This window comes from Astatotilapia calliptera, chromosome 16 (assembly GCF_964374335.1).
Source record: "Astatotilapia calliptera chromosome 16, fAstCal68.1, whole genome shotgun sequence".
Lineage (NCBI taxonomy): Eukaryota > Metazoa > Chordata > Actinopteri > Cichliformes > Cichlidae > Astatotilapia > Astatotilapia calliptera.
This window is the reverse complement of record NC_137437.1, coordinates 20,934,235-20,953,086: the sequence shown is the minus strand read 5'-3', so window position 1 is coordinate 20,953,086 and position 18,852 is coordinate 20,934,235. Positions and strand designations below refer to the sequence as shown.

The 18,852-nt window shown below is 38.3% G+C and overlaps 3 protein-coding genes across 4 annotated transcripts; 2 read left to right on the top strand and 1 right to left on the bottom strand.

Moving 5' to 3' along the window:
* The first annotated feature begins 1,264 nt into the window (after positions 1-1,264).
* On the top strand, positions 1,265-5,148 carry klhl23 (kelch-like family member 23). The gene is made up of 4 exons (XM_026144892.2): positions 1,265-1,740; positions 1,981-3,210; positions 4,205-4,357; positions 4,437-5,148. The coding sequence occupies exons 2-4, from the start codon at positions 1,986-1,988 to the stop codon at positions 4,745-4,747; spliced, it is 1,689 nt and encodes a 562-aa protein (XP_026000677.1). The 5' UTR covers positions 1,265-1,740; positions 1,981-1,985; the 3' UTR covers positions 4,748-5,148.
* Positions 5,149-6,985: 1,837 nt separating this feature from the next.
* ssb (small RNA binding exonuclease protection factor La) lies at positions 6,986-16,407 on the top strand. The gene is made up of 12 exons (XM_026145087.2): positions 6,986-7,125; positions 9,165-9,231; positions 9,319-9,422; positions 11,036-11,210; positions 11,466-11,573; positions 11,676-11,779; positions 13,314-13,385; positions 13,477-13,519; positions 13,618-13,758; positions 14,269-14,455; positions 14,585-14,692; positions 15,762-16,407. The coding sequence occupies exons 2-12, from the start codon at positions 9,172-9,174 to the stop codon at positions 15,839-15,841; spliced, it is 1,182 nt and encodes a 393-aa protein (XP_026000872.1). The 5' UTR covers positions 6,986-7,125; positions 9,165-9,171; the 3' UTR covers positions 15,842-16,407.
* mettl5 (methyltransferase 5, N6-adenosine) lies at positions 15,859-18,052 on the bottom strand. Of its 2 annotated transcripts, XM_026145089.2 has the most exons (7): positions 17,786-18,052; positions 17,585-17,699; positions 17,310-17,494; positions 16,689-16,771; positions 16,466-16,517; positions 16,335-16,384; positions 15,859-15,981 (listed from the first exon to the last, which is right to left on the bottom strand). In XM_026145089.2, exons 1-7 carry the CDS (start codon positions 17,883-17,885, stop codon positions 15,940-15,942), a joined length of 627 nt encoding a protein of 208 aa, XP_026000874.1. In that variant the 5' UTR covers positions 17,886-18,052; the 3' UTR covers positions 15,859-15,939. The 2 variants fall into 2 exon arrangements, with proteins under 2 accessions (XP_026000874.1, XP_080146550.1); XM_080290424.1 differs by lacking the exon at positions 16,335-16,384 and having other exon boundaries at positions 17,786-18,044.
* Positions 18,053-18,852: the final 800 nt, after the last annotated feature.

The window sequence follows — 18,852 nt, the reverse complement described above, 5'->3', positions numbered from 1 at the left end:
TGACTTTTAGATACTGTTCGTCTGCTGAACACAGAGTTTGATTTTTTTTAGGCCTGCAAGCTTTTGTTTGTCCTTTGCTTGTCCAGTTTCTTAATTTTTATTAAGGACACAGTGAATGGCATGCTGCCATATGCCGTTTTTTTGTCTTAATAGCTCTTTAGAAATCATGCTGTTGTTGCAATGCCTGTCAAACTGTGATGGAATTTTTCATAGATTCAACTAAAGGAACAAATTAGGTGTTTGTACGATAAAGTGGCTAAGGATACAATTTATAATTGGTTCTTTGCTAAGTTGTCTGTTATGTGTATACACAACACTGGTTCATCCCTTGATTGAGGTGGCTTTTTATGCTTGAATGATTCATATATCAATGTTAAAGTGCTTAACAAAACAAAACAGAAAATCTCTATGAAAATGGTGAGGTACAAGAGCTGGACTGAAAATAAGTGAAAAAGCAGCCAATGTGCAAAGGGCCTTCAGAAAGCCCAGAGAGCTATCCCCTAAGACCACCTGAAACAAAATTACACGTCTGGCTCATTGGAAGCAAACTATAAAGAAGTTAGCTCAAGTTTTTTTGCACGTTAATATAAAATTAAAACATTTCACCCGTTCACACAGACTTCTGTGTTACATAAAACCGGTTATGATGTTGTAACAAGAGACAAAGTGCGATTCATTTTGAAAGTTTAATTCGATATTTTACCTCAGTTGGCTGTTTTATCAACATCAGTCGTTTGATTTATAAGTTAAACGTTCAGAAAATACTGAGTGGGACCGTCGCAGTGCTCATTTTAACAACAGTTAAACGATAGAATAAATTCATGAATAAAATCCTTCATTGGACTAAAAAGAAAAGAATCAGCATGTCTCACGGAAGGTAACTTTTTTATGAACATTTATGCAAAACAGTTGCCAGTCAAATCTCTGTCACTTAGCCATTAAGTTATGCATTGAGTCCAGTCTGCACCGCTGTCCCTTTTAATTCAGCATTAAGCGTTAAACTCTCAGGTAACAGCAGTGACCTGCCTCTCTGTTGCTTTATAAACCCAGGCGGCTTGTTATGGGGCACAAAAAACAATCTGTCTTTTAAAAAAAGGTTTTACAAAGGCTCTGTTATTACTAGTTCTAATGCAGTAATATTGTTTCATTATGATTTGCTGAGATTAACACATATTCCGTCTCTGCAGCCCTGTGCTGTTAATCCTCGTTAGGATTAGCTAAAGCCTTTACCGCACTCGAATTGGGTTCAGAATACCATGGCAACGCCAAGAATGGTGAACACATGAATGGACCAGTGCAATGACTTCTTCTTCGTCGTCGTCTTCCCTTTCTCCTTCTTGCGCCCTAGTAAAAAGCGACGCTCATTTGTATACTATTTGTATTCTGTTTGTGCCTGCTGGGTGCACAGAAAATGTGCCGTTCGTGAGCGCGTCACGAGACTGTGGATGGATGGAGGTTATATTTAGACTCTGAGAGAAAACGGTGGGGTTGGGTGATTCCTCTGAAGGAGTTTTGTCAAGGACCCGCTGTTTGAGACTACAGAGCAGAGGAGAGGAGAAGAGAGGAGGAGGAGGGGGTTATGGACGCTGCGCACAAATACCAAAATAGGATCGAGCTGCCTGCCTGCGACTGTCCTGCGTGAGCTAAATTGAGGCTCATGTGTGGTGGAGACGGGAGAGCTTGAGGACAGTGTGGAAGGAGAGACAGAAAAAAAAAGCTCGAGTCATTCATGGAAATAGGGTGAGTGGTAGTCAAGCAGTGTGTCTGCTTGGATACATGGATTAAAGCGTAAATGCGAAGACTCTTCTATGACCAGTCACACTGCAATTAATTATAAATGGGAATGTGACGCCTCGGTATTGCTTTGATGTTCGCCAGCCCTGTGTGTGTGTGTGTGTGTGTGTGTGTGTGTGTGTGTGTGTGTGTGTGTGTGTGTTTGGCTTACATTAGACACATACTTTCTCCATCTCTCTTTTCTAGATATCATGTCACATAAACAAGCCGAAATCTACACATATGACTTCTGTGATGGTGACCATCCGGCAGAGCTCCTGGATGCGCTCAGGCACTTCTACATTAGCGGGCTGTTTACCGATGTCGCTCTGCAGTGTGGCGAGTCGGGACAGGTGTTTCACTGCCACAAGGCGCTGCTGTCAGCCCGCAGCTCCTATTTCAAAGTCATGTTCACAGCTGACATGAAGGAGAGATCAAACAGCGTCATCAAACTGAGCGGCATAGACTACGGGGTGCTGGGTGCTCTGGTGGACTATGTGTACACTGCTCAGGTGTGCATCACTGAGAGCAACGTACAGAGCCTGCTGGAGGCTGCAGACCTGCTGCAGTTCGTTCCTGTGAAGCAAGCATGTGAGGAGTTTCTCATTCGCCTCCTGGATGTGGACAACTGCCTGGGCATGCACGCTTTCGCTGAGCTGCACCTGTGCCCTGGGCTGGAGAGGGAGGCACGCAGAGTGATGCTGAGCAGGTTCCCGGAGCTCATTCAGCAGGAGGAGTTTCTAGAGCTGCACCCTGAGAAGATGAGAGAAGTCTTGGCTGTACAGAGCCTCACTGTGCAGAAAGATGAAGTGTTGATAGATGCTCTCGCCACATGGGTAAACCATGACTTAGATAATCGCATACACCACGTTTCAATTATGCTACATTCCATCCATCTGGATCTGGATGAGATTTACTTTAAGACCACGTTAGACGTGTATAGACAATACTTAAAGAAGAATGATGGGAAATTGAAATCTATAATCATCCAGGCTTTAAGGTCAAATGGAAAAGAGATACCTGCGGCTAGAAAAATGTCTGCCAACATGTATATCATTGGAGGGTACTATTGGCACCCCCTTTGTGAAGTCCACATCTGGGATCCTATCAGCAACACATGGGTGCAAGGAAAGGACATGCCCAACCATGCAAGAGAGAGCTACAGCGTCAGTTTACTTGGTGCAAATATCTATGTGACAGGTGGCTACAAGACAAACACTGTTGAGGCCCTGGACACTGTTTCAATTTATAACTGTGACTGTGATGAATGGACTGAGGGCTGCCCCATGATTACAGCCAGGTACTACCATTGCTCTGTGGCGTTGCACGGCTGCATCTATGCCATCGGAGGCTACCGGGGAGGAGCTCCAGAACGAGACACCGAATTTTATGATCCGTTAAAAAAGAAATGGTTCCCTGTGGCCAAAATGATCCAAGGTATGCTGAAATACTGGGATTGTGTTATCTCCAGGGCTGAAATGATGAGCAGGATATAAATAAATGAAGGCAGAGGAAGCAGTTTCACCACAAGGTCCATTTAGTGGAGTTGTATGAGTTCTTTATGGGCTTCTTATAGGATGAAAAGCTGTTGTTTAAAACACATGGTCATAATACCATCTGCTGATGAAGATCATGTGATTTTTGACTGAAAGCTCCTGAGCAGTTCATACATGGAACTTGTTGTTTCTCAGTTCAAGAATGAGCATTAAAATCAAATGTCATTATATGTTTTTTTTAAACAGTATCATTGACAATCATTTATGTGACTCATACCATTTACGGTAGCAGCTATTTATTATATGTTCTGCACAGAACAACAAGCCGACAGAGTTCACATTAAGAATTGTATCCACCACCCAAAGGGAGCGAGCAGGCAGCTAACATTACAGCTCAACAGAAGGAGACACCATTAATGTTTAGATAGTGTCACACTGTTGCGAACTCATGCTTTTCAGCATGGTTAGATGAACTGTGGGGGTATAGCTTAGCAAATAATTGAGTAGTTCATAACTGAAACTGCTTGAAACAAGGTTTGCAGATTTTTGAACGACTAGGCCACAGTTTCTGCGAAAGCTGCTGAGTTTTTCCAAACAGTGCTTTGATAACCAGATGTCAAGTGCCAGTTATTTCCATTTTATTAAGGAAAAACCAGAATCTGATAGAGCTGATATCTACTAATCTGAACAACTCACACCAAAAAGATTCAGATGGATAAATGGCACTACAGGCCAGAGGAAAAACATGTAATTTTGATTTTGGGTGAACTGTGCCTTTGCACTGTGCGTATATATATATATATATATATATATATATATATATATAACTTTGTATGAATGAAGTGATAAAACACATACTTAAGGTATCATCTTTTTTACGTGATAGACAGTTTGGAGTGTTCAAGTGATGCTTATGATCTCTGTTTTCTTTGAAGGTGTAGGAAATGCTACTGCGTGTGTAATGGGGGATAAAATCTATGTAACCGGAGGTCATTATGGCTACAGAGGAAGCTGCACCTATGAAAAAACACAGGTGTACAGACCAGATGTCAACGAGTGGAGCATCATTACAATAAGTCCCCATCCAGGTATGCGTGCTAAAGCAGACCAAACAGAAGCATGAGTATATTAAATGCTGTTTTCTAAGGTGAACTCCTCTCATTTCAGAGTACGGGCTGTGTTCTGTGTCTCTCAACAACAAGCTGTATGTGGTGGGTGGACAGACGACGATTGCCGACTGCTACGACACAGAGAGAGACGAGTGGAGACCGATATCGGTGATGAAGGAGAGGAGGATGGAGTGTGGGGCCGTGGTAATAAATGGTTGTATTTACGTAACAGGTGGATACTCGTACTCCAAAGGGACTTACCTTCAAAGCATCGAGAAATATAACCCTGAGCTGGACTCGTGGGAGATAGTGGGGACTCTCCCCAGCCCGACCAGGTCACATGGCTGTATTTGTGTTTATGGTGTTTAGTGACACAAATTTTTGTTTACTGATTATTTTGTGCCAAATGGATCTAACAGTGACTCCACTGAAGAGAGCTAATATTCCACACTTCATATTTATCTCACAGCATGTCAGCCTGCACCAGATCCTTTAGGAAGCTATTTGCCAAACTGTGAATATAGTGATGAATACCAGCTTTTCATACAAAACTCAGGGGCCTCATGTTGAGCGTTTTTTGTTTGTTTGATTGTTTGTTTAAAATAGACTGAAAAGAAATGAAAAAAAGAGAAGATGACATTTTATAATCTAATAAGTATTATTTAAAAATCACACTACAAATAGACTTTTATTAGTAGAGGTGTACTAGGTTGTACCTTGATTAAATAAAGTACTAAAATGCTAATAAAGTTCTGTTTGAGTTCAGTGAATTTTATGGACTTAAGAAATTTATTTGGCACTTCATTTGTTATATCTGTTAAACTGTTTGTTAACACAAATATTAAATAACCAGTCACATAGCAGCAACTCATTGCATTTAAGCACGTAAACATGTTCAAGATGATCCCGTGAAGTTCAAACTGAATGGGGATGAAAGGTGATTTAAGTAACCTTGAATGGTTGAGGGTTGTTGGCATTTCACAAACTGCTAATCTACTGGGTTTTTCCCAGATAGCTATCTCTAGGGTTTACAGAGAGAAGATGTCCAGTGAGTGGCAGTTCGCAAGTTGAAATAACTGATCCAAGACAGAATGACCAGACTGCTTTGAGCTGATAGGAAGGCAACAGTAACTCAAATAACCACTTAAAGCGGGGCTAACTTGGCAGCAGAAGACCAGACTGCATGCCACCCCTGTCAGCTAAGAACAGGAAACAGGCTACAGTACAAACAGACTCACCAAAATTTGAACAATACAAGACTGAAAAATGCTGATGAGTCTTGATTTCTGCTGCAACATTTGGATGAAAGGAATTCGGCAAAAACAACATGAAAGCACGGCTCCATCCTGCCTTGTAACAAAGGTTCAGGATTAGGGTCTTACAGTATGGGGAATATTGTTTTGGCACACTTTCAACTTCTTAGTAGCAACTGAACATTGTTTATTCACCACAGCCTTCCTGAGTATTGTTGCAGACCATGTCCATCCCTTTATGACCACAGTCTACCCATCTTCTGATGGCTGCTTCCGGCAGGATAACACTCCGTGTCACAAAAGTGAAAAACTGGTTTCCTGACATGACAGTGAGCTCACTGTATTCAAATGGGCCTCCACAGTCACCTCCACAGTATTTTATTCTTCCATTGTTTTTATTAATTTTTGTTGCTTTAACTTTGCACTGTTCACTTTCTGCTGTGACACAACAAATTTCCCACGTGTGGGACTAATAAAGGTTTATCTTATCTTAAATTCAAATAATTAAAAGAAGACAAGCTACATTGCATTTTTTTAAAGTTGATATCAAAAGAGAAAAATACTGATAATAATAACATCAGTCTTTTCCCAAACTTAGGTGGGTGATATTTACGTCACACATACAACAATAAAAATACAATGTAGATGTCTCCCAAAACAAAGTCAGGAAAGAGGCAAAATTATTTTAAGCTAATGAAATGTCAGCCTTGATAAAAGTCTGACCTTTCTTACAACAATCGGTGCAACTGAAGTCCTACTATAATTGTTTTTAAAAGGTACACACATCAATAAAAAACAACCTAATAAATACGAAAAACAAAAACTTTAAAATGACACATAAAAACTAAACGCCGTGATTAGAATCACAGCGGCATCTTGTGGTTGTGATATATCATCGCAGTTTATAATCCAGGTATCAAACTTAACACACTGTTCGCGTAAATACGTGACTTAGCAAAAACAAAAAACAAACAAAAATTCTATTTTTAAGCGCGAATATGAAAAGCATAAGAATGTTTAACAGGTATAGGAACATGTAAAAAGAATACTGAAGTTTTTGGATACATTTGTAGTCTTACGTTATTTTTATTTCAGGCTTGGGAATCTTCCTGTGTTTGAAAAACAAATGCACATCGATCAGTTTGCTTAAACTTTTAAATAAGAAGGTAATGTCTTGTGATTTTAAAGTGCACTCTGGCTAAGTTTGAATTTAAACATTGTGCACTGATAAATTAAGTTTCTTAATTTTAATTTCTGATTACCCAAATATGTACTAGAGAAAATTATTCCAAAGCATTAGCACGTATACATAATGAAAAAGACCAAATTTCTTGTTGTTCTGCTGCAGGGATCAAGCACAGAGGAGCTTGCGCGAACATGAGTCTTTTTTGGCCCTTGGTGGGCTCCGTAGCACGCAGTTCCACAACGTGCGAGCAGTGAAGTGGGGACTGTTGGTTTGAACAGCTTAAACTGCTTCTAGCTGCGACTTATTATGTAAGTGTAACTTTTTACGATTGTGAAAACAATTTTTAAGGCTTTTTATGTTACCCAGGGAGTGTTTTATAACGTTACTAAAGAACAGAGTGGATTTTCTTCCAGCAGGTTTAAACAGCGTGCTGCAGCTAGAATAGTGTTAGCAGAGTAGCGGTGACTACTTTAATTTACCTACAAAAAAAAAGTAATTCACGCACTAACAAATCACGTAATTTAGTAAAACATGTACCGATAGCGTGGATAGACAAATGAGAAGCTGCTTTTGTTGTGTTGATGCCAAGCGTGGCCCGTGTACTGAAAGAGCTAAGCTAACAAGTTAGCCGTGGAGCTAGATGAGCCCGTAGTTAATTATGGTGACTGAAACACGTCGGTTTAGTCCTGCGATGTGCTACAACTCACAATTTTAGGTTTAGGTTCCCTTTTGTAAGATTTAAAACTGGGCATCTATCTGAAGGTGTGTATCTAAATGTAAATATATAGCAACTAAATGATATTTAATAGTGCATATAACTGTGTAACTGCATTAAGTTATTACTTTGGTTATTATAATCAAGTCTTAAAGATGGTTCCTGTATGGCCTTGCAGATAATTTACAAAAACTCAGACAACAGCAAGGCCTCATACCAGCGTTTAATAATATGACAACGTGGCCAATAGCTAATCATATTTTTTCCCTAGTTCGTTTTGCTTGTATGTTGTTTTTCAGTTTTGGGTTTTATTTATTTATTTTTTTGCTTTGTGTTGTTTGTTTTTTCCGATTTCTTTATACTCTTCCTCGTGCTGTATTTGAACTTTCAGCCAGCACAACATTGATCAATGTCGGCTAGGGAGGTTCGTAAATATTATTTGGTTTGCGGATAAGCTGATGTCAAGCAACATCCCTAGAAAATGGCCACATAGCTGCGCTGTCCTCAATATAGCAAAGGGGAATGGAACTTTCTGTGTTTACAAACATAAAATATCAACATATAATAATTCTAAGGGTGAAAAAGCCGATTTCCCATTAACATGGTTCAGGCTGCCTAAGCCTGGCAGTTTTTAGTCATTTTATACCTTCTGTTTAAAACAGTTGACTCTTTGAGTACTAAAGTCTAATATTTGTTAGAACAACCTGTTGTATAAATTTAATCTTTGCCATGTTTTAGATTGTTTAGATTTTTGATTTCACAGGTTGTCATACAAGTGTTTTTCATGGTTTTTGACCTTCAGATATTTTTACTTGATTCTCAAAAAAATTCATTTCTAACAAATTAAGAGGTACATCAAAAATCAAATGAAATGGAAAATAATGAAAATATTTAAGTGTCATAGCTTTGTTTTATGTGTAATTCATGCAAATTATAAACAATTATAAACAAAATTACAAAACCCAATTTAAAAGTTCTTTAGGATTTGTTCCAGAAAAATCATTTTTAATCCAAATTTTATTCCTTTTAATCTTTAATGTATTAGTAAAACCAAAATCTTAATATATTTGGCCAATAAGAGTGCATCGTAAATTGTAAGTTATCCTATAGGATCTTATGTGTGGGTGTGTGTGTCCAGTCTGTTTTAAAACTTATGACAATCAAGAATTTAGATAAGTGAATTGAAATTTTATTAAATATAGATAAATATTGTGAATGACGTCACCTGCAGTACCTTCACATCCCAACAGAGGGCTGCGACCCACATGTTGGGAATCTGCCATTAATATAAAATTTACATCCATCCATCCATCCATTCGCTTCCGCTTATCCTTTTCAGGGTTGCGGGGGGTGCTGGAGCCTATCCCAGCTGTCATAGGGCGAGAGGCAGGGTACACCCTGGACAGGTCGCCAGTCTGTCGCAGGGCTATAAAAAAAAAATAAAAATTTACAAATTTACAGTTAATACAAAAAAGCTCCCCGAAAAAAACATTTCGATTTTTTTGTTTCATATGTAACATGGATAAAATCTCTTCTTGTAAGATATTTTTATTTAAATGTTTGTTGTAAACATCAGAGAAATCTCTAACTCAGTAGGACACCTTTCTTTTTGTTTTGTTTTTTTCTATGCAGAACCAAAATGGCAGAAAGTCAAGAAGAGATGTCTCCACTGGAGGGGAAAGTGGTGCGACAGATCGAGGTATTTCCAATTTAAAGTTTAAACTCATAATTTGGTATTTACCAGGTAAAACTGGTCCTGATTTGGCTGTAAATGATTCCTACTCAGTACTACTTTGGCGATCACAATCTTCCAAGAGACCGGTTTCTCAAAGAGCAGCTGCAGGTCGATGATGGCTGGGTGACTTTGGAGACGATGCTTAAATTCAACAGGTTTGTTTATTTCTCTTTAATGCTTTCCGTGTCAAATAATTACTGTATTTATTTTATTTTAGTCTCTATTTTTGGCTTTCATTTATTTACCTATGCTTTTTGTTTATTGAGATTTTAAGGGGGGGAACTCTACTCTGAAGTATATAAGTGGGGTTTAAAAGTCCAGGCGCTATCTTCAATTTGTTCATCTTTAGATTACTATTCAGTACTACTGATGTACTTACTTGTGTTTACTGATTGATGAGAAGTCTCTTTAACTTAAGATTTTTAGCTGATTGCATTGTGTATTTATAAATGTCATCATCTGAGGTCTCTAACTAAACTTAGGACTGAATTTTAGATGCACTTTTTAAGGTGTTGTTTGACATTACGAGACGCTGCACTAAAATCTACTTTGTAAATTTGTTAATTAAAATTCTTTCACTGTGAAATTGTATATACCTGTGGGGTATATTTGTTGGTTGCTTATATTAGACACTTTTTATTACAGATTAACTAAATACTATGCTTATCACAACTCGGCATTAAACACTGTGCTTACCTTCTGTGCAGTGCAGTTCTAACACTGCTTTATCTGTTGAAATATGAGCACAGAAAACTGGCCATAAAGCCTGCTAAAGCACAGAAATTAGCCACAGAAAATTAATAAATGAAAGCTGACACATGATGTAAAATGCTCTGACAATTTCTGCTAGTGTGTCCTATCAAGTCCCACGTTTTGTCATCCTCTAGAGGTTGTAGTTTTGGATATTTTGGATGTTGGTGTATATATGTGTGTGAGGATCTTTAAATGCAGCATGCGAGTGCAGCTAATAGGAGGAGACAGTGCCTGTGGCTGTAGTGAATGTTAGTTTCAATGTGTGTTCACATTGTGGTTACTGCATTGTTGAAGTGGCTTTTTTCTCTTCACCACACCTGTAATGACTAAAGGAGGTGTGATTGAGGGCTGACAGTAATTGGCAATTAACTAGCTTAATACCAGTATATTATTTATTATATTTATTGTTGTGAAAAACAGCCTTTTATGGACTGCAGTTCTATTCCACTTAGTGTAAAAATACTAGCACAACATGACATACTGAAGCTGCAGTAACAACCTTCAGTCCACAAGGACAAGGGTAGGCTTTTGAGTATAGCTGTTTGGGGTGGGTGTGCTGGGCAAGAAAAGGAGGATAGTGATGACTAATCGGTGTGTTTGGACCCTTTCTATGATTCATGATGGGCAGGATGAGATGAGAGCATGCTCTCATGCTGTGCCTCAGGTTCACTTGTTAGCAGTCAGGTCACAAGTGGCCACAGCAAGGGCAAATTAACACAGCAGGAGGAATCCATTCCTGTAATCCCTTTATTAAAGTGTATATTTAGAATGTAATGTAGTGTGTGAGTCAGCAAATTACATTCTAATTGAGCTTTATTACTTGAAATGGGAGTGCCCACCCCACTCACATACATAACATGACCAGGCTGAGAGAATTCAAAGAGGGACAATTAGATAAACTGCAGGGTCTTCTCCCTTATAATGCAGATGAATGCATGCATCATTAGTGTTAACACACAGCCCTACAGCCGCCTGTAGCTGAGTGTTTGTTGAAAGATTTGCATTCTTTTCATAGGTTGAAGTCTTTAACCACAGACAGCAGCGTCCTCATTGCAGCTCTGGAGAAGTCAAAGACTGGTCTCTTGGAAATCAGTGAAGACAAGACAAAGATCAGGAGGTCTCCCAGCAAGCCCTTACCCGAACAGGACGATGAATACAAGGATGCACTTAAACACAAATCTGTATACATGGCAAGTTTTTTAGTTTTTTTAGTTTTTTTTTTTAACTGTATGCAAATGCTTTGAGAATGCGTAAATATTTGTTTGTGCTCACAGTGGCATTCAGACAACTTTTATTTTTCTCAAACTAATGCAGCGTAATGCAACAGTGCAATACATCTTTAGCCTACCCACACTCTTATAAATTGTGTAGACAAAATCACAATTATTCTCCACCTTGATTGTATTCCTACTGTTTTCCCTACATTTTGTTTTTTCCTCATCTAGAAAGGTTTCCCTCTTGAAACATCCCTGGATGAGATTCAGGAGTGGCTGAATGGCAAAGGCTCGGTAGTAAACATTCAGATGAGGAGAAACCTGCAAAGGCAGTTCAAGGTACGGGAAACAGAACTTGAGATGTATATAATTTAAAAAAATATTTTTTTTCAATTTTAGGAGACCTTCCCTTATATAATTTTTGTATTTCTGTTTTTTCAGGGATCTGTGTTTATCTGTTTTGACACTGAAGAGTCAGCCAAGCAGTTCCTAGAACGCACGGATATAAAATCATTCAAAGACAACGAGATGCTTGTGTTATCAAGGTAGGCTGTGATGCTTTTTAGGCACTAGCTAGCAGCTATCAATGGTGTCAGTGATTTAATAAAGAATTCACTGATTTAAGAGGTGTGGCAGATGTGTCATATATGTACTTTGATGCCTTTAAATCGGATGAAGTAGCTTGCATAACTTCTATTTTATTTTTTTTTAATCTTTTAAATTGAACAAAGAAACTGAACTGTTTTGTGTGTTGGGCCAATATAGACTTACAGGCCCATCGTACTTGACCTTGTGAATAATGTGACAGCACATCTGCTGATGATGTTTCAGCTTGCTGTGCACTTCCCGGCATGGAGCCTGTAAAGTTTTTACCAGCATTTAAATGATATTAGTAGAGAAGCCGAGAGAATCAGAGATTACACAGGGGTTTTTTTTTTTTTGGTGAATCATACAAAACTACTATATCCCAGAAGAAAAATACAGGTGGTATTTCTGGGATACAGAGAATAGAAAACAGCTGTAACAAAGTTTTACAATTATACTAAACTACATACATATATCTGGATGATAGAGGTGGGAATCACCATACATCCCACGATACGATATTATCACAATACTTAACACACGATATGATATTATTGCGATTTTTTTTGATTTTTTTTTTTTTTTTAATATTTTGCAATATTCAGATTCTGTACATAAAGTTAAACTTTATCAATATTCATTTTGTCTAATATCAAAGTCTCGCACTCAGTCTTTCTCTCATTTCAGTCAGTTTTATTGTTGACAAAGTGAACGGTTTGTATTACAGTCTAGTCCAACTTAACTGAATACAACCATCTGGTACAATTATAGCTATTCTGAACTAAGCAATTTATGAAAACTATGCAGCCCCTTCAGCAACTGAAAAATTTGAAAGTAAATTAAAACAAAATATAAATTTACATCAAATAAAAAAGTTTTAAACTTAATTAAAATAAAACATGTTCTTAAATTAAAATAAGTAAACTGTCATGTTTATTGCTGCCAAAAAAAAGTTAAACACATTTGGACAGTGAAGGAATGTCAGGATTCTTGCTCAGAAAAAGGATCAACATGCTCTGAGCACAAAAACCTTTTTTGTAACAAAATATCGATTTCTGCTGTCCCTGTATCGATACATTATTAGCAAACAAAATATCACGATACTACACAGTATCGATTTTTTCCCCCACCCCTACTTTTCGTTCGATCATGTCGGTTTTAACAAGTAAATGTTTCCCGGCATGGAGCCTGTAAAGTTTTTACCAGCATTTAAATGATATTAGTAGAGAAGCCGAGAGAATCAAAGATTATACAGGGGTTTTTTTTTTGGTGAATCATACAAAACTACTCTATCCCAGAAGAAAAATACAGGTGGTATTTCTGGGATACAGAGGATAGAAAACAGCTGTAACAAAGTTTTACAATTATACTAAACTACATACATATATCTGGATGAGATGCATTTTTTTTAACTGGGGTTTTGCAAACCTTTGAATTTCTCTGTGTGAAACAATGTAATTGATCAGCTCTTTTTTTTTTTTTTTTTTTTTTCAGGGAAGCCTACCATGCCAAGAAGGTAGAAGAGAGAAAACAGTTTAAAGCAGAGACAAAAGCAAAAGTTAAACAGTGAGTACATATTCTTTAGTATCTTTAATCATAAAACTGGATTTTACACTTTGTGAAAAATAACCTTCCTACTTCTGTCTTTTTTATTCAGGGAAAAGGAACAACAGCAGAAACACGCAGAGAAAAAAGAAATGGTAAGCTCTCCAAGTGTTTGTGAGCTTATTCTGCTAATGAACGCACCACTTAAAGAATAAATAGGCTTTGTAATGATGTTTTCTCATTTTACTTGCAGGATCTGCTTTTGGATGAGCAGTCAGGACGTTTACTGAAGTTTTCAGGAGAGCTTGAAGGTGTTTCAAGAGAAGACTTCCATGAATTGTTCTCTGGCATCGAACACATAAAGTGGGTTGACTTCACAAGAGGGGCCAAAGAGGTATGTTCTCCATCTGTTTCTTCATACATGTGGTATAACCTTATCTACTTACATCATTTACTTGTGTAATTCAATTCAACATGTTTTAATTGTAACCATTTGTTTTGTGTGTTTGTGTTTTTATATTTGTGCGGGTTGAGGACATCTGGTGAAATTGTGTCCTTGCAAGAGAGACGAGATGTCTGGGGTTGTTTAGACTAGTGGGGTGATGAATGATAATATCCACATCTGTGGTAATTATAGGAAATTTCCAAGGACAGAAAGCAGTTTTCATTGACAGTACAGAGAGATTTTGTCTCTTGGAGAAAGGGGGTGATGTCTTCCTCAGGTTTCTAATGTTTGCATGACAATAAAGAGACTGATAAACCAGAAAACTGAAGTCAGGTTTACAGACTTTTTTTCCACAACACAACATGGTGGCATGACTCAGGATTGAAAATGAGTAGAGCTGTTTCATTTCAAAGAAATACTATTTGTTTAAATATTTTATTTTTTTCTCCTCCTGATAAGGGCACCCTTCTGTTTGACGGGAAAGCACAGGAAGCGTTAGATAAAGCCAAAAAAGAACACGGAGAGGAACTGAAAATCAACGACAACACTGTCACATGGCAGCTGCTTGAAGGAGATGAGGAGAAGGATGTGATGAAGAAGATAATAGAGGCTCAACAAGGATCATTCAGCAGGTGCAGAGGCAGAGGTGAGATGCATTTCCATGTTGTTTAACATTGTTGACTGCATTGGAATGTAATCAGTTAATGTCAATAAAGATACAGTTCCACAGTGTCATCTATATGATTTAGTAAGGTAGTCTTGTCTGTCGTAAAAGGTGGAAGAGGAAGAAGAGGCCGACGGGGAAGAGGTGGCAGAGATCAAGGCAGAACTCAGTACCAAGGAAAAAAGATGAAGTTTGAAAGCGATGATCACCATGAGGAGGGTAAGTTCAAAATCATTTAGCGCTTTTAGTTCATTCAACTCAAAAATTTCATATCCTATTCATTTTCAGTTCCTAATGGAGTCCCCCAGGGATCTATCCTGGGCCCTCTTTTATTTGTCATCTGTTTCCCATTTGTCATTTTTCTAACAGTTAAACTCATGCAGATGAAGGCACAACATTGCTGCCACCCTTTCCCTCCCTTTGATAGCAGATCTCACGTGAAAAACAGAAAACAAAGTAGTGATATATACTCAAGATATACACTAAACTATAGATGTGTAAGACAATGGGCCACTATATAGAGTCAACATAAAATAATCATGAATCCATTTCGCAGGCTTACATATTCTCAACATAAATAATGAATGGTTGCCAGGAAGCATAGAATTTTCCAGCACACCCTCTGATGGTGAACTTAATCTTCTCTAGATGAATGTGGCTCACCACGTCTCTGATCCACTGGCCAAATGTTGGGGGCCAAGGATCCTTATTTTCTATAAACTTAATATCAGTTTCCGTTGTTATGTTGATGACATTCAACTCTACCGGTCTACTAAACCTACTGCTGTCATCCCACCCACTGTCCTATGTGTTTACCTCCAGAAAATCAAATCCTTGCAATTTTCTCTAATTAAATTGATAAAATAGAGGTTCTCCTCATTGGCACCAAATCCACTGTCTAAATGTAACAGTTTCTCCTTTCCTTCTGGTCCAGACTCTGGGTGTCATTCTTTTCAAGCACACTCGCCTCCATCCATCTCTTTTTACCTGACTGTACTGCCATCCTTGGTCACACCTCGGTTAGGACCCACCTACTGTAGCTCTTTTTGGTCTTTCTCTCAACTTGTTCATAAACGTCAATTGTTACAGACTTCTGCTGCTTGCATCATCACCAGAACTCAGTCACATCACACCTGCCCTTCAAAAGCTCCATCGCCTTCTGCTAAAATATTGCACTTCAATATTCTGCTTCAAAATGTAGTCTTGGGAACATATTGTAGTCTGTGTTAAGATTATTTCTTATCTAATTTGTATTTTCTTTTTTGTTTGTGTTTTTTCCCTTTAACAGCTGCACCTATAAAGAGAGAACGGGAAGATCCCGATTATGGTCCTGCAGCAAAAGTTATCAAAACTGAAAATGGATCTTAGTTATGACTTAAAATCAGTTTTTCTTTAATGAAAACGTTTATTACAAACAGTGAAAATGGAAAATACAGAGACAACTTGAGTCCATTCCAGTGAAAGCTTCAAGTTTTGGAAAATCGTAGGAAGTCCACCTGGATGTCAACCTGGAGAAATATGTTCAAAGCATCATTTTGCAGCCTTTTATGTCCCCGAATACTGTGCCTCTTATATTATTTGTGTACCCATGTTTCTCTTTTGAAGATGTTTTGCATTCACCTTAAACGTTTTCACTATAATTTAATTTCACCAGGAGATTTTAGTTTATTTTGCAAGACCTGTGTGACATCTAGAATGTGTGTGGAGTTAGTTTTCCTACATTGACTGATTGAAAATATCTTCTTTGCTAATTTGTTGTTTGCATATGTGGACTGCAAATAAATCATTTACCAAAAAATGGGGGAAATCTGTCCTGTGTCACATTTAGCTGGAGAACATGTACTGTCTGATGTAATCTTACCGATTTCTTTTTGTGGAACTTGTAAGATGCTGGCAGGTCATATCGCAGTTCTTTAATAAAAGTATTTAGTGAATATTTGAATATTTTAATAATAGAAGAGAAAAAAAAAAGATTGGCCTTATTTTTCTTACCTGCTATGACTTCCATCTTTACTCCCCAGTCATTTGCCTTCTTTTGTATGTGCTGCAATGGGATCATAAAAAACAGATCAGGCATCACAACATTCATACTGTAGATAGAGATGTGAGTTTTGGCTTCATATTTAATGGTCACATTGATAAATTAACTGCTAAGTAAGATGTAAAAGATCAGCTTTCAGAGACCTGAGAGACTGTCAGGGGCTGGTGAACTTACTTCTCGTGTTGACGTTTTATGAAGTGAGTAAACGGCTGTCTTTGCCATGGTTAAAGCAGCTCGGAGGAACTTCATGTCCATACCTTAAACAAAACAGAACAATAAGTAACGGGCTGTATGAAGGGTTAAAGGGATGCTCCTGTGACTACAAATGCACAGCCTGCCCGAAAAGATGTGACAAATTAGGCAGCTGGTGAGTGGACGCTCAGGTGGACAAAACTGTCGTCACTGCCTGTCTGTGGCACAAAATGGTTTAAAAGAAATAAAGAAGCATGTTTGGGGGCTAGTTGGTTCATTCTAAACTTCATGGACTGATCAGCTACTTGTGGACACACACACAGTAGTGAGGTTTTAAACAGTCAGCGCTCCACAGCTGGACACATGAAGTGAAGAGAGTAGTGTGCACATATAATTGCAACAGTAAAGAACTGTGCAAACGACAAGTTGCCGCTAATCCTTACTACCATAACATAAACACGGAATAAACTTAAATGTATTATTTCTTTGAGTTATTTTGCATTTTGTTAGGCTGGGGGGCTTAAGTCTCTAGTGCTTCAGTTATAAGAGGATTTTCAAAATTAGTAAAGAAAGAAACCGTTCATATTTAAGGCATGCGCTCACCTTGGTTGTGTTTTGTCCCAAATGGTGGATTCATTATGACAGTGTCAAACTTTTCGGCGTACGCCTCTGGCTCCAGACGACACATGTCACACTGGATCAAATCCACGTTAGAAATCTCAAACTCCTCTGCGTTTCTTCTGAATATGTCCAGAGCGTCATCGTCAATATCGAAGCCGACGCACAAACTGCAGAAAGAAGGAAAAAAGATAGATACAGCGCAGAGAATAGACTACAGTAAGCCACGGCTATGTTAAACTTATAAACAATGCTCTCACCCTGCGTCAAGCATCGCAGCTCCGATGCTGAGGACTCCGCAGCCACATCCCAGGTCTGCTACGAGTTTACCCTCAATGTCATCAAATGTACTCTGGATTGTGTAGAGCATACATGCTGGGGGGGGGGGGGGGGGGGGGGGATAATGAATACAAAATATGTGCTGTTACACGCTCAACTGATCGTCACTGTTACCGTCATACCTGCAATATGAGCACTGGTTGGATACTGCTCAAGAAGGATTTTTGGCTCTTCAAATGTGTCCACCTGCTGCAGACAGCTTTCTAATTCCTTCAGTTTCATCGCTTTTAATGTCCCAACTTTGCGTGCAACAGTGGGTTAATTTAAATTTCCTTCTTTAGTTTAAATCACATTGAGAGGATAATTTGAGCCATGATTTCTACTGAAGCTAAGAAGTTCCACGGGGTAAGCAGCTGTGCACGTCAACCAAAACAATCCGACGATAAACCGTGGTAGCGCACATGTTCCTACCCGCGAATGGTGTTTATGACACTAATAATAATATTAGTGATTAAATTAATGATGACAATATTGTTAAACCGTTTTACAAAAAAAAAAAAACTTTTAGTTTAATATCCACACTTTTATAATAATCTGTCATTTCCCTTTGTTATCAAAAATTTACAATGTTTAAAAAAAAAAAAAATACATATTTTTTGCTACATAGACACGCAGATTGCTCTGTGCGGACAGTTACTCTATGTGCTTTTTGTTATCTGCACATGTAGTATTTTATTATTATTATTATTAGTAGTAGTAGTAGTATCTTCTTTTGATTACACAAAAGATAATCTGCCTCTATCTCCTTCTACCTCCAGTATCCTGTTCTGTCACCCCAACCATCTGAATGTTCTCCTTTACTACATGAATCCACTCTTTGAATCCTCTCTGTGGTCTTCATCTTTTATCCATTATCCCTTCTCTACACATGTCCAAACCATCTCTCTATTTTGCTATTCCGGTCACAGTGAAAACCTCAGCTCTGACAACTCTAGCTCGCTCTCCTTCACTTCTCTTGTGCACTGTCCATTGTTTTGGATGGTTGACCCTAAGTATTTAAACCCTTCTGTCTTCAGTACCTCCAGTCCTTGGAGCTTCATTCTTACACCTATGTCCCTCTCATTCACACATGTGTTCTGTCTTGCTTCTACTTCTTTTATTCATCTTCTCTCTAGAGCAGGCCTCCACCTCTCCACCCTCTCTTCCACCTGCTCAATACTCTCACTATAGATCACGATGTATTCTGCAA